The 14,990-nt window shown below is 44.7% G+C and overlaps 1 protein-coding gene across 5 annotated transcripts in view; it reads right to left on the reverse strand.

Moving 5' to 3' along the window:
- BAZ2A (bromodomain adjacent to zinc finger domain 2A) overlaps positions 1-14,990 on the reverse strand; it is a 32,373-nt gene that overhangs the window by 11,382 nt on the left and 6,001 nt on the right. For 4 of the 5 annotated variants that reach the window (XM_032874497.1, XM_032874496.1, XM_032874494.1 and 1 more), the window contains 6 exons: positions 5,840-5,977; positions 3,666-4,259; positions 2,639-2,824; positions 1,802-2,020; positions 866-1,363; positions 665-725 (listed from right to left, as the gene is read on the reverse strand). In XM_032874497.1, the coding sequence (XP_032730388.1) occupies positions 665-725; positions 866-1,363; positions 1,802-2,020; positions 2,639-2,824; positions 3,666-4,259; positions 5,840-5,975 (1,694 nt within the window). In that variant the 5' untranslated portion in view covers positions 5,976-5,977. The remainder of the gene's footprint in view (positions 1-664; positions 726-865; positions 1,364-1,801; positions 2,021-2,638; positions 2,825-3,665; positions 4,260-5,839; positions 5,978-14,990) is intronic. The other variant, XM_032874498.1, reaches the window with a different exon arrangement.

Consider the following 14,990-nt stretch of genomic DNA (forward strand, 5'->3'; position numbering starts at 1 on the left):
GACTCCATAAAATGACTTTGCAGGCCAAGGTTTAGTAAGGAACTCTATGTTCTAAGAAACAGATTATTCTAAGACTAAGCCTTATCTTTCTCTCAAAACGTTAAGCAGGACTCAGACTTGGTGACCACAAGTAGCCTAGAGGGGTGGGGGTGGGGACAATCAGGAAGGCAGTCATATTCTTAGGAGGCCCTTGGTGTCAACCGGCATGCTCATTCTGGTCACATACTGTTCCTGTCCTTACCTCTCCAAAGAGCATTAAAAAAAAGAAAAGAAAAGAAAAAAAAAATCCCAATTCATCAGGACTGAGCGGACCCCGCAACTCACTGTTATCCCTTCTCTAAGCATATAAAATAAGTCAGCTAATTTGGATATCTGAGCTCTAGGGTGACCAGCTGGGTTTGGAAAAGATAACAGCTACAGCCCCTGGAGCAAGAATCCGAGTGGCCACAAGATGAGGAAAGAATAGGTGAGGGGAGGCAGATCCTGGGAGAAGGAGCAAAGCCTAAGGACCTCAAGCGTTATCATTGCAGATAACTGTCCTTTAATCCATTCTTGCCTAGCCCATTCCTCTCCATCTCTCGGGAGATGACCTCTCTTCCCTTCTTCCTAGAGTCATTCATTAAATTTGTCAAGGTCAATGTATGTAGCAAACTAGAGCATTTACCCATGTTGGAGGGGAAGACGAACTTCTTCTGGGGTAGCAATACGTCTCCTCAGGACATCACCTTGGGAGGAAGAGAGGGGATACCCAACTTAAGAATTCAAGCAAAAGTGAAAACAGGCCACCAGTGAAGGGCTAAATGCCACACAGGACAGAAACTTTTCTTTAAACCGGCTAGGAATGGAACAGAATCTGGACACTCACCATTACCAGAAGTAGTGACTCCTTCTCCAGTGATCTCTTCCAGGTCAGTGGTGGTTTCAGGGAAGGTGCTGACATCCTTATCTGCTGAGGAGGCTGCTGGGAGGACAGATACTGGGGAAACTGCAGGGGACACTTTTGGGGAGGTCACTGGGGAGCCTGTCAAGGAGACTTCTGAGGAGACTGGTGGGAGAGCTGCTGAGGAAGTTGGAGAGACAGCTGGGAAGGCTGCTGGGGAGATGACTGGGGAAATTTCCGAGACTGCTGGCGAAACCGCTGGGGAGACTTCTGGAGAGATTTCCAGGGAGGCTGCTGGCGAAACTGCCAGGGAGATTGCCGGGGAGGCTGTTGACGGGACTGCTGGTGAAGTTGCTGGATGGAGCTGAATAGTGGATGACTGGTCAGAGGCTGGCTGGGTCAGAGGTGGTGGGAAGTCTGAAGCCTGAGTCTCCATTTCTTCCTGTTCCGCATCACTACCATTATTCAAGTCAAAGCTATTATCTAGAATCCAAAGGGACAAGATAGGTAAGGAAAAATGATGTCCTACAGAGCAAGAGAATCTACTCAGTCAACCTGGACTAAGCTGAACAGAGTTACTTAGAGGGCTTTTCCCTAGGGTGGAAAACATGAAAGTAGCCTCTGGCTGTCCTCCCCAGCCATTCATGAAGGTTAAAGGGTAAAACTGCTAGTTCACTGTGTGAAGTACCTTTTACCTGGAACCAGTAACGCCTTTGACCTCCTTTTTCCTGCAAACTCCAAGTCCCACAAGTTCTGGGCACAGGGCAGACAAGTCAGAGTGAGCAGCCTGTGCCTTTTTTAGTCCCACGATAGCCCCCTCAGTTCCCAGTAAGACGCCCACCCTTAATACCCTAACTATGGAACTGGTTCTCTCACCTTTTCTCAGGCCAAAGACTTTCTATCCTACCTCTCTTCACTTACCTTGCAGGACAGACTCTCCAAGGACAGGTGGAGAGGTTGGGCTGGCAAAGATAGAGGCTGATGTTTGACTGTCATCTGCCAGGAGACTGAAGGCAGTGGCATTATTGAGGGAAGGGCAATCAAGGGCAGAAATCACAGGGCTGTCCTCAAGAGGCAGCTTGTCCTCCGCACCCATCAGCTCCGTGTCATCTATACCATAGAGTCCTCCACTCACTGGCTCTTCAGGAGGTGGAAAAATCAGAAAACAAGATTTAAGAAATACTGGTCTCACTATATCCCAACTCTAGTTAGTCCTCGTTGTGTGGAGGGGTTCTTTCTAATGTTAAATTAAGGAAATCTTACAGCTTTCTCCCTGAAACAGTGAAGTGACCAGGCTATAGTGATTGTAAAAGCTTAAAGCAGAAATGAAGGGAAAAACATTGGCTCTATAACAACCCACAGACCAACACAAAATTCTAGCATCCATCGTAAAACAGGCCTTTCTTATTATTTCAGTGGGGTAAAAGGTAATTGTTCACTGGCAACAGTTAGTGAGATAGTTAGAACCCAAACAGCCCAACTGTGTGGTAATAAGTCCTTATGCAGTGAATTATTACAGCCCAGGGCTCCTGGCCAAAAGGAACATTGGGAGAAAACCTGGGAAATGAACCAATTCAGCTCAGAGTGCAGTTGGCCTAGTCAGCCAGTGGGATGAAACTGTAGTTGGCCACATGATTATCTGGAGGCCCCAATGCCCCGGATTCCTCAATACTTCCCTGGTTTATTATCCCTTCTAGGTGATAGAAGCTGGCTACCTTTTGCATGGACAAATTGAAGGGAGCCAGCTTCTAAGCCTACCTGGTGCCAGGGGGTTGAAGGGCTCCAGAGAGACTTCACTGAGGATTGGAGTGTCTTCCAGTTGATCAGGAAGATGTGAAGGATCATCTAAGCAGCTCACTGTGGGGTCAGGGACCAAGACTGAGACCTCTTGGTGTAATGATTCCACAGAAGGGACAGAGCCATTGTAGCCACATATCTTCAGTTCTAGGAAATCCCAGAAAAGAGCAAAAGTCATAATCAGTGCCTTCAACTGGTTCATTCAGCTACAGTAGGCAGTCAGTCTTTGCTAGTGGGATGTTCATTCTTCAGTAAGTCTAAGTACCAGTCCTATGTTGGGTTCCAATCATACCAAAATACTCTAGTGAGCAATACAATAAAATCCTACAGCCGGTAAAGAGAGGGAAAAGGAGAGCAGGGTCTGAGACAAGAACCGCATCATGTTCTTAGGTACTTCCCCTATCCAGGGGGAACAGGTGGTAAACAGAGAAATTATCCTGTAATTTTATAACCATTTATCTATTTTGAGAGAAAAGAGGAGAGGGACTGTCACACGTACCAATGCTAACAACAACCACAACAACAGGAAACCGACAGACAAGCAATGGTATGTTCTGCCTGCTCCCTTCCCTTCTTCAGGTGCCAATCACTACTAGGGCTCAGCCCGCTTTAGCAGCCCAGTCTGGCCTTGCCATAGTGAAGTCCAATCGGCTTCAATGCCCTCTGCTAATGCCCCAACCCCTTCCACTAGTTTAGAAGAAGCCCCTCTCGATGCAGGGTGTCTGTTGAGGCTGTTTCAGGCTCGCCCACCTGCCCTCTCCAGGCCAGCAGCTCTGCATGAGCTTGAAATAATTTGCACTCCCACTTGCGAGCTGGTGCTGCTGCCACAGAAACACCAGCCACTTGGCTCTGCTAATCACCAACATGCAAATCAGCCTCCACTGCAGAGAGCTGAAAGACAAGTTTTCCTCACCTCAAAAAGTCACTGCCCCCCACAGCCCCATTTTTCCTCTCCCAGCCCGGCTCACAGACCCATAGTTATACCTACCTGGCTGCTCTTCTTCCAGCTCCAGGCTGCCTACCAAGCCAGTGCCATTCTCTGCCACAACTGATGTCAGCTCCTTTTCTGCCGCCTCATTAGGATGGATACCACTGCCTACCTCCTGGGAGGGTGCAAAGGTCTGGATGCTGGATCCCAACATAGGAGAAGTCTGTGGGGAGGTGAAAAAACTAGGGGGTCCATTGGGCATCACCTCAAAATTCTGGTCAGGAAAGGAATCATACAGTTCCTGTGAATCGAAGTTAAGCCCCATGGGACTCTGGGTACCGTTGGCCCAGAACTCTTGGCTCCCAGCCCGAAGGTTAGTGTTGTGACTTGGGGATGAAGGCTGCCGGCTGCCCCCAAGGATGCCGTTGAGTGGATATTGTCCCCCCGAGAACTGGGAGAGAAGGGGTGGGTCCTTGAGGTTGCTGCCAGGATTGGCAGATGGGTACTGTGAGTAGTTCCAGAGACAGTCGTAGGCCACGCTGGGGTGATGGAGGTGTGAGGTGCTGGAGGAGTGGGGAGCAGAATTCAAAATCCCTGAAGTAGTAGTGTGAGATACAGTAGATAAGCCATTAACATTCACATCCCCATTCAAACCTGGCAGAGAAAGAGGGAAAAGGGTCAGTTACAGATATGTACGCAAGAAACTCTACCATTTCTACCAAAAGAACAACACTGACTAGAAAAAGGGAAGGTGAAGGGGAGGGGGATTCCCCCTCTGCTATATTTATAGCTTTTCAGACTCCAGAGAACACCAAACCCAGATGCTCCTGGATGTAAGCTTAGCAACTGCTTCTGAGGCTGTTGAGTAGGGGGCTGGGGAGCTCTCCTGGCCTACCACAGGAGCGACCAGCAGAGTGCTGGCTGCTGCTGATGCTCAGGGCTTTTTATTTTTTTAAATGAAGCTGCTTGCAGACTCCCTATAGTGACTTGCATTCTTCTCCACCCTCATTCCCTAGAGGAATTCTTCCCTTGGAGTGGCATGACTGAATTCTCCAGGCACCCCTTACCCCAGAGCCCGTTTGGCCCCGCAGTGGCACCAGAAGGGACAGCCTCCACCTCACTGGCACATGCAGATCCAGCACTTTGTGCTGGGCTAAGAATAGAATCTGCAGTCACCACAGCGGCAAGATCCCAACTCAGAAGGCTGGGCTTGGCCCCTCTGCATAGAAACTGGAGGGTAATATTGTAGGGGGAAAATGACTGCATGATCAGTACTACAGACTTCAGTTCTCAACACCAATGGTAACCCCTGGACTGGAGGACAATTCAAATAAAAGGAACTAAGATACAAAAGAAACTGATGGGGAGGGGGTCCTCAGTGAAATAAAGGTGCTTCTATCTATCTGCAACCCCCTTAGGGAGAACAGAAGGGAGAGGTGGTTAAGGATAAGCCTATGGCAGTATTTTTCTGCCAGAGGGAAAGTGGGAAGCATTTGGGCTTCTCTCTGCTTCCAAACAAAGTACCTGAAATCCAGGCAAGATTAGAGAAGTACTTGGCAGAACTATGTACAGAGCAACTGATAAGCCAAATCCAGGAAAAGACCTGATCCTGGCAGCAACACTCCCGTCTGGAATTATAGATGTTTCTCTCTAGGGAACTAGGTAAGCATTAAAACTCTCTCTCCCTATCTTCTACTCTTCTACTCTCAAGGACAGGGGTGGCACAGACTTCAAGTATCTACCCTCTTCTCTATTACACAAACCAAAAGGCAAACACATCCCCAACCTTCACCCAATCCCTCCACCCCCAATCCTAGATCTCCAACCTTTAAAAACAGCTTCTCAGAGGGCTGGACCCTTATCTCTCTCACAGGTCCAGAAGTCATTATTGGAAGCAGTAGCCATCTCACCATTCTCTGGCAGTAGCCAGGGAACAGGGGTGACAGAAGAGCAGGCCAAGATGAAAAAGCCAGTATGTTTTCCTAACCCCTTCCAACCTAAGTCAAGACTAAGAATGCTGCTTCCATTAACCCCTAGAACCTGTTCTTGGAAACTTGCTTTCTCTCCAGCAGCTGAAGTTCTGAGGATTTACTTACTTCCTCCCTCCCCACCTGGCAAGAAAAAGAGCTGTTGTGAGGTAGCTAGCCCAGAGAGGAGCCAAATCTTGTCCCATCAACCTGCTCTAAAGGAATGATGCCCACTCCCTCCCCAGGCCATGTGGCCCTCACACTCACTTTTCCCTTGCTGGGGGAAGTTCATGGGAGACCCGTTAGTGTAGAGGCCCTCCCCTGAGGAGGGAGAGGGTTTCAGTCCTGAGGCAGCAGGTGCAGGGGGAAGGCCAGTAAAGTTAAAATGGTCGTTTGCCTCCATTTCTGTAGGAGGGGAGAGAGGGGAAAAAAAATACTGGCGGTTAAACAAGGTTATATCACCTGGAATCTTCTACAGGGAATGCCCCCTCCCCTCCATCTACTTACCCTTCTCCTACCTATGTACTGGGGGGAGGGGTAGGGATGTTTCAGGAAGTACAGGTTGAAAAAAAGAGAAGAGGAGGAGGAAATACACCCCTAACCTGGGCAATGACCCTAAAGCCTGGAATAATCTTCCCCCTGTGTAAACCCCACACTCTTAATTTCCAGTCCAGGTTATCCCTCTATGTTAGATATGATATTATTAACCCTCTATTATAACATTTAACCTTTCCATCCCTTTGTCTTCCCTCCCCTCAAGGTAAGGCCAGAGTCCCACTCCCAGGAGCCACAGAAGGTTCTCCATGTCCTCTTTTTGATAGGAAGCCATGGAGATGGGGGTGTTGGCAGAAAAAGCATATCTGATACATATGCTGATTTGTTTTATTATTATACTTGAGTTAAATAATTTCCATGTTATCCTATCCATAGCCCTAGGCATCTGAAGAAGATATCTTAGCAAAGGGATCTGAAAGAATACATTTAGGAAAGGTGACCATAATGGCAAAACTCAAATCATCTGGCAACACTTCTATTCTTTTTCATGATTTTCTAAGAACACAACTCAGAAACATGTCAGAGCTGGAAAACTGACTACAGAGTTTCCCAAGGAACATTATTGTTATACCTATTATGGTTACTTCCTAGTATTTTGGTTTTATAGCTTAAAAGTAAAGAGTCATGGAGAGAATAGCTGGACATCTTACATTTGTAAAGGGCAGTGGCTCCTTGGAAGGATAAAAAAAAGCTTTTCGTCCTGCCCTGAATATGAGGTGATACAGTACTAGAAATGAGAAGAAATGAAGTCCTGGGTCAGAATGTAGTTGATAAAGATAAAAGGGAAGAAACACAGGAAGCAGAAGCCAGAATTATTGGTGAAGTCTGACATATCAATCAGAAACTTATGATGTACTGGGACACCTGGGTGGCTCAGCCCATGAAGCGTCTGCCTTGGGCTCAGGTCATGATCTCAGGGTCCTGGGATCAAGCCCTACACTGGGCTCTCTGTTCAGCGGGGAGCCTGCTTCTTCTTCTCCCTCTGCCTTCCCCCCACATCGCACATGTGCTCTCTCTCTTGCTCACTCTCTCAAATAAATAAAATCTTTTAAAAATAATTAAATAAGTAAATAAATAGATTATGAACATATATGACCACTGTCCAAGGTTTGTTAAGACTCATGTTCCTGGGGCACCTGGGTGGCTCAGTGGGTTAAAGACTCTGCCTTCGGCTCAGGTCATGATCTCAGGGTCCTGGGATCGAGCCCCACATCCGGCTCTCTGCTGTCAAATAAATAAATAAAATCTTAAAAAAAAAAAAAAAAAGACTCATGTTCCTAAATATGCTTGGTAATGCAAATTAGACACCATTAGGTGTCCTGAACATAAAATATAAACCCTGTATTTATGACATGATAGCTGTTAAGATTTTCTAGGCTAAATACCCTATCTCTACCTTTACCAATTTTAACTAAAATTAAAAAAAAATAAAAACAATTCATATTTTGTTGACATAGGGGAATAAGTATTTAGGATCGACTGATTTCCCATCTTCACTCTAAAATATGCAACAGAGCTAAACCTGCTGTGCATCAAAGAAACTGGTTTCTACAAAGACCTCAGGATCCCTGAGGATTTTCCTACAAAGGCCACTCCTCAGTAATAAGGGGTCCGAAAAATAAGCATCATGGAATGATAAGCTTCTGAAATTAAAGACACCCAGGAGGAAAATTCATTCCCTAATCCCTTAGGTTAGGTTCCTTCCAAAGCTTACACCACAAAGTAAAGAGGACATGCAGTAATTCATTTCGGAAGTCCTAGAAATGCTATTCCTGGAGAGCCAATTTCATCTGATCCCCACCTCTTCCTCCCCCAGTTTTATGCACAGCCACACCTCCAATGTGTGTGCCATATACACCTTCTGTCCTATGTACCAAACTATATCTTTCTTTTTTTTTTTTTAAGATTTTATTTATTTATCTGACAGAGGTCACAAGCAGGCAGAGAGGCAGACAGAGAGAGAGAGGAGGAAGCAGGCTCCCACTGAACAGAGAGCCCGATGCGGGGCTTGATCCCAAGACCCTGAGATCATGACCCAAGCAGAAGGCAGAGGCTTTAACCCACTGAGCCACCCAGGCGCCCCCAAACTGTATCTTTCCACTCAATTACAGGCCACAGTTCATTCTTCCATTTCCTATTTGAATCTGTAAGGAAACTAGTGATGGTCTCCTCTCTGCTACTCCGGGAAAGCACAGCATTTCCGGTCTCATAAATTACATACTAATAAGAATAAATGGATGGCTCACAGAAATCAGATAAGTAAAAGAAATGGGAAGTTATCTAGTGCCTGAGTTCTGTTTCCCCACTAGCCTCTACTGAAGGGTCATCAGAACCACAATCACTTCATTTACAAAGAGCTTCCAAGAAATATAAAATACTCTTTGTGTTGTACAGTGAAAATAGCACAACATAGTGGGCTCTACGTTCAAATCTCAGGTCTACTACCATTAGCTGTGTGACCCTGGACAAGTTACTTAACATTGCTGAGCGTCAGCTTCATCATTAGTAAAAATTTTCGTTAAAATTTTTACCTTTTAGATAGAAAGATAACCAGACCCAAAAGATCAAAATATAATTTAAAACCATTACTGGGGGCGCCTGGGTGGTTCAGTTGGTTAAGCATCTGACGCTCAGTTTTGGCTCAGGTCATGATGTGAGCATCGTGGGATTGAGCCCCAAGCGGCACTCAGAGCAGAGTCTGCTTGAGATTTTCTCTCTCCCTCTGCCTCCCCACCCCCTGCTGTATTGGTCTCAAATAAATAAATAAAATCTTAAAAAACAACACCAGGGGCGCCTAGGTGGCTCAGTGGGTTAAAGCCTCTGCCTTTGGCTCAGGTCATGATCCCAGGATCCTGGGATCGAGCCCCCACATCGGGCTCTCTGCTCAGCAGGGAACCTGCTTCCCCCTCTCTCTCTGCCTGCCTCTCTGCCTACTTGTGATCTCTGTCTGTCAAATAAATAAATCAATCTTTAAAAAACAAAACAAAACACAACAACAAAACACAACAACACCAAAAACACACAAAACCCAAAACCATTACCAGTACTAAAAACTAGAAGTAATGCTCCCAACAGCCACACTTCCTTACACTTGACTCTTAATTTCAGATGTCAGTTAACTATGGGATCACACTTACAGCAATGTAAAAATGTGGACACCTCTTCTAAGCAATAAACTCAGGGTTATTTCATTTTCACCTTCCTACCCAAGATGCTTTTCACAATAATGCCTGAAGGTAAATTATGACCTCCCATCTATGCCCTCCCTCCTACTAAGGAGAACAAGTAAAGCAAAGGAGACTATCTTCCTTTGAACTAATAGGATTTTGGCCAAATGAAAAAAGAAATCAGTCAGCGCCCAACCCCCAGAATAGCAGACAGCTCTCATAACCAGGAAGTACAATCAGGCCAATACCCAGCCCAGTCCCGGTTGTGTGTAAATGGATCTCCTAAGAGACTCTATGCTTCATTTGTAAGAATTAAGGGACACTGCTCCTTGAGCTTGAAGCAGTTAAGCCCTTGCCACATGGCCAAATAAGGCTGTTTTTCTTAGTCCCAATTGAAGAGCTACTTACTCTGTGGCCCTGTGACGTGGTTTTAACACAAAAAGGCTGACAATGCACAAAGTGTGTGAAATAAATATTACAGATTTCAACACCATTGCAGGTGCCCTGGCCAATCCTAACACTCAGATTTCTGAGGCTACCCAAGAAAGACAAGACACATTAACCATCCAGGTAGAAACTTTGACAGTATCTGCAACTCTTTGGTTCATTCTTCCCATGTAGCATATGACAAAGTTCCAAAGACAGAGAGGTTCCTAAACTTGGGAGGGGGGAGGGAAGAGGTGAGGGAGAGCTTTCAAATGTTTATCTTTATTCAACAGGAAACGCAAATTTTACTGTATAGTAAATATATCATACCACTGTGTTTTAGCTCCATAACAGTGAATGTTATAAAAGGATCTTTCTCAACTCTACTCATCTCTGGATTCATGAGCCATACTCTAATACAGTAGTTCCTAACCAAGAGTGATTTTGCCTCTGGGAACATTTAGTAATGTTGAAAGGTATATGCTATTGGCTTCTAGTAAGTAGAAGCCAGAGATGCTTCTAATGATCCTGCAATACACTAGATAGCCCATCACAAGAAAAGAATCATCTGGCTCAAGATATCATTAGCGCTAAGGGTGAAAAATCTTGCTATAATACAAAAGCTGCCCCATTCCCCAATTCCTATACCCACACTCTGAGGGAGATACAAAGATGTTCTGAATTTTATATCTAAAAATCCCTTCCTGGCTAAGCTGTCTTCCTCCACCAATTCAGAGTTCAAAATGCGAACCCATGTCTTCTTCAGCCCATTCTGACAGCCCTGGTAACAATCTGCCCTTGGAAGAACTCTGACTCAAGACTACAGCATGTATGGACTGAGGTTCATTCTCTCAAAATGTGCTTTATTTAACCCCCTTTCACAGTCCGGGAAATGAGGCAGGAGAATGAAAAAAAAAAAAGACTACATATATTAAGGGGGGCAACTCAAAGGCAACTGCCATGTCTAGGCTGCTCAGAACACAAAGATGATTGTTCTCCATCTTTATTTCTTCCAAACCATGCAGGTTCTACAGCACCAGTTGGATATTAAGTTTTACCACTGTATGTCCAGCACCTAATTTAGTGCAAAATACATAAAAGAACCAAAGGAAATATTTGTTGAGCCCACAGATTGGACAAATGAATGAAGAAATCTATCTTTTCTGCCACTGCCAGCTTACTCATCTAATAAAGGTTGTGGTTTTTGCTCAGAGAACCCAAAAATTCAGTCTCATTCTTCACAGAGGTAACAATTTCTAGAGGGAAGAGAGGGCCCAAATCTTGACATATTTTAGACAGCTGTCCCCTACAGAAAACAAGGCCTAGAAATCGGGAAGTACTGAGAATGTACGGGGCAGTAAATTTGAGCTCTAAATAGTAAAATGTTTTGCTTGATTTAACTAAACTCAGGGTGCCTGGGTGCTGGGTGGCTCAGCTGGTTAAGCAACTGCCTTCAGCTGGGGTCATCATCCCAGAGTCCCATCAAGTCGCGCATCAGGCTCCCAGCTCCATGGGGAGTCAGTTTCTCCCTCTGACCTTCTCCTCTCATGCTCGCTCTCAATAGTCTCTCTCTCAATTAAATAAATAAAATATTTAAAAAAAAAAATAACTAAACACTCAAGGTACATAGTAGGTTTTAAAATATTTGTTGGCTATTTTATCCAACATATATCCAAAAGGATATATATGATATATATGATTTTATCCAACATGTACCCAAAAGGATATATGATGATTAGATTAGGTTTTCTGCCACAGTTCTCGCTAGTCACTTCACTGTCGGAAGAATGGAAATGCCTCTGAAATAATAGGACAGTAAAAGCTACATTCCAGAGGTTGTAACAAGTTTATTTGTTTCTCAGAATTTCAGTTCTAACAGTTAAGGACTCAACGCTTTCCTTGAAGAAGATAACCCACCCTACCCCACCCCACCCCCACAAAAACAAAAACAAAAACAAAACAAAAAAAAAACCTAAGCTGAGCAGGCAGGTTAAGAATCCCCTTTAGTGAGATAGGTCATGGAAAGTCCAACCCAAGGACACCAAAAGTAGTGAGACCACCTTTCTCTTAAGAACCCTCATGTTGGGGTGCCTGAGTGGCTCATTCGGTTGATCATCTGCCTTTGGCTCGGGTCATTATCGCAGGGTCCCGGGATCAAGCCCCACACTGGGCTCTCTGTTCGGTGGGGAGCCTGCTTCCCCCTCTCTCTGCCTACTTGTGATCTCGGTCTGTGTCAAATAAATAAAATCTCTTAAAAAAAAAAAAAAAACCCTCATGTCTTAGTTTTTTGATGAATTTTTGATAGTTAGATTATCCTTTGTTTGTAAAATGCCCTCTTAATTATTCTCTGTAACTAGAAGGATAAAACATTAAGTAACATATTAACACAATGCTACTGCCAGTGACCCAATCTAAGAACAATCTCCAGAGCTCTTCAAAGATAGGTTTTCTATTTTGCAGAATTTCATATTTTGCAGAATTTCATAAAATTTCAGAAGGATACAGACCGACAACCTGGTTTAAAAAAAAAAAAAAAAAAAGTCCTTCTGTAGGCACCTGGCTAGCTCAGTAGAGCATGCAACTCTCGATCTCTAGGTCCTAAGTTCAAACCCCACGGTGGGTAAAGAAATTATTTTAGAGTCCTCTGACCCATATGCAACAATGCTGATAAAGTATTAATCTTGGGCTATGGGGTATATGAAGACATCCATATTTCAAGAAATAAATTAGGTAGATTATATGCCCCAGGAATACTTCCTGAGTTTTATACTTCACTCTATATCCTAAGACATAAAAACTCTGGCAATACTGCCTTACTGTACACATAAGAAACAACATCAAACATCATACCAATTATAGGACTAACTTCTACACAGTTTAACAGTAAAAGAATATAATATAGCAAACCTCTTCAGAGGTAATCAGAAAGGTCAATGGTAGCACGACACAGTCACCCTGACAAGCTTTGCTTCTCTCTTGGCAACACTTGATTCCAGAACCACAAGACTGCAAGACGAGCCTCTCAGGGCATTCTAGATTTCTGGCTGGCTCTGAGGTCAACCCGCGTAGTTGCCTCCACCCCTCAAAATTTTTTCCTTTATAAAGGAAACAAAAACAAACAAAACAATATTCAGAAATCCACTGCTTTGAAAGAAAAATGCATCTATTTTACAAAAAGGACACAAAAAATTAGCTTCATTCAGCTTTCTGAAAAATCACGTATCAAGTCAAAATCTACTTTCACAAAATCCATTTCTAATTCCTTTGGAGTGGTCCTTTTCCTTCCTTCACTTTCTTAAGTGTTGGGGAACAGGGAAAACCAATCTACTATTCTGTTAGGTCCCAACTTAGGTAAAGGAAATGTTGAAGAAAGGGGAACTTAAAAATCAGTGTCGAATCAACCCTATCAGAAAGCAATTCAAAAGAACCAACCAGTCAAGAAGAGACAAGAAAAAGGACAATGACACTAGACTTGTTTTTATTATTTCCATAATATCAACCCCAACAGCTCCACTGAAAAGAGCAATAATGCTATCTTAACTGTGGTGATGCTGCTGTCACATAATCATACATCCATCTATTCCTACCTGGATCTCTCATCTAGGAACCTATAATTCAGGTGGGACCAGAAAACACTGAAAAGATTATCTAAATGCCAGCCTTAAGCAGTTTTTAGGATAGTCCAAATGATCTCAATATGTCATTTCTCAAAATATAAAATCCTGTCGCCAACTCCTCTAACCAAACCCAGTATCTAACAAAGTGCCTGAGGACACAGTACAAACAATCCTTCACTATATGCTATAGTAGAAATCTTCTGCAGTTATCAGGTGGGAGAAAAGAGAAAATCTGGACACATGACTGTGCAGCACAGAGGGAAAAAAAGCTCACCACTCTCCAAGAAAGGTAACAAGAGACAAAATGTCTTTTATGGATTGAAGATGAAGTCACATGACAGCTAACTCTCCTTATTAGCTGGTTCTACAGAAGGTAAATCCTTCAGCACCCTACATCAACTAAGAGCCTTCCCACAGGGACTATCCTTAGGCTTAGAATCACCAGTAAGGAATAAGCCCATCACCTTCACTCAGTTCCTACCCCAACACATAAATTCCATTCCCTCTTCTTTCACTTCTCAGAATCTACCCTTCTTCACTTCACAAGCTCACCTGACAAGGTGCTCTGCAATTCAAAAAGTTATATTTAAGAATATATTAAACAGGACCCTAAAAAGTCACTCTTGTGCCACAAAAAATCCCAAGTCTTCCTGGAAGCTCTCTATGCTCAGAGAACTTGCATCACTAGCATTGAAAGTGCAGCGGCGCTGGTGGATGACTGAGTTTGCTTCTCTATGACCTCTAGCTCAAGGAAAAAAAAAAAATCCAGACAGGGAGGCAGAGATGCTCTGGAGTGGGAGGGTAGACCGGGATTCAGTGAGTCAACTGCAGTGACTACACTTCCAGTTGACAAATGAAGTTTACTCCCCCCCAAAAAAAAGTCCTACAAAGACTCCCAAGACCACATGGTTGGCAGAATCCAAGCTCGCCCAGAAGGCCTCAGAAAATGAAACTAAATCTGATTAAAATGGACATTTCAAAACAACAAGAGACGCAGCAGCAAACGCACAGCTGCCATTTCCCGGCCACTTCCTGCAGGAGGCTTGGGGGAGGGGCTGTTTGTGTACAGATGGAGGTGGAAGCTACCCCCCCATCGCCCCCCGAAGGATGCAAATCTCACACTCCAATAAATCCTACAAAGGACGTCTGTTACTGTCATTGCCTTTCCTCTGAAAACTGGGTACATCAGCAAAGAAAGGGATGATACCGGATCATCTTTTCTGCCACGCAAATGGGGATCCCCTTAGTGAGGGATCCCCTGCCAAGGAGATCCCTCTTTATTCTTCCCTTTCTAAAAGCCCAGCTCAGACGCCTCAGTATCAACCCCCCTCCCTGGAGTGGGAGACTCCTGGGACTCTGAGGGCCCCAAGCTAAGCACAGCACCGCTCTAGCAAGGCCCTCTCCAGCTTGCCACGCTCAAGATAATGTGCACCCCTCACCGAGGGAGACACCCTGAGACCCCTGGAAACCCTTTCTAACCTCCACTCGCCGCTGCCAAAACGCCCCAATCCTCACAAACGGAGTGTTTAACCCGCCCAGGGAACCCCCTCACCCACCCGTCGCACTCGGGCAGTCCCCACCCCCACCCGAGGAGGTGGAGCCCCTCCCGGGGATTCCATCCGAGTCCCCCACAGGAGTCATCACCAGGCAGGC

Source organism: Lontra canadensis, unplaced genomic scaffold (assembly GCF_010015895.1).
Source record: "Lontra canadensis isolate GAN:19392208 unplaced genomic scaffold, GSC_riverotter_1.0 scaffold53, whole genome shotgun sequence".
Lineage (NCBI taxonomy): Eukaryota > Metazoa > Chordata > Mammalia > Carnivora > Mustelidae > Lontra > Lontra canadensis.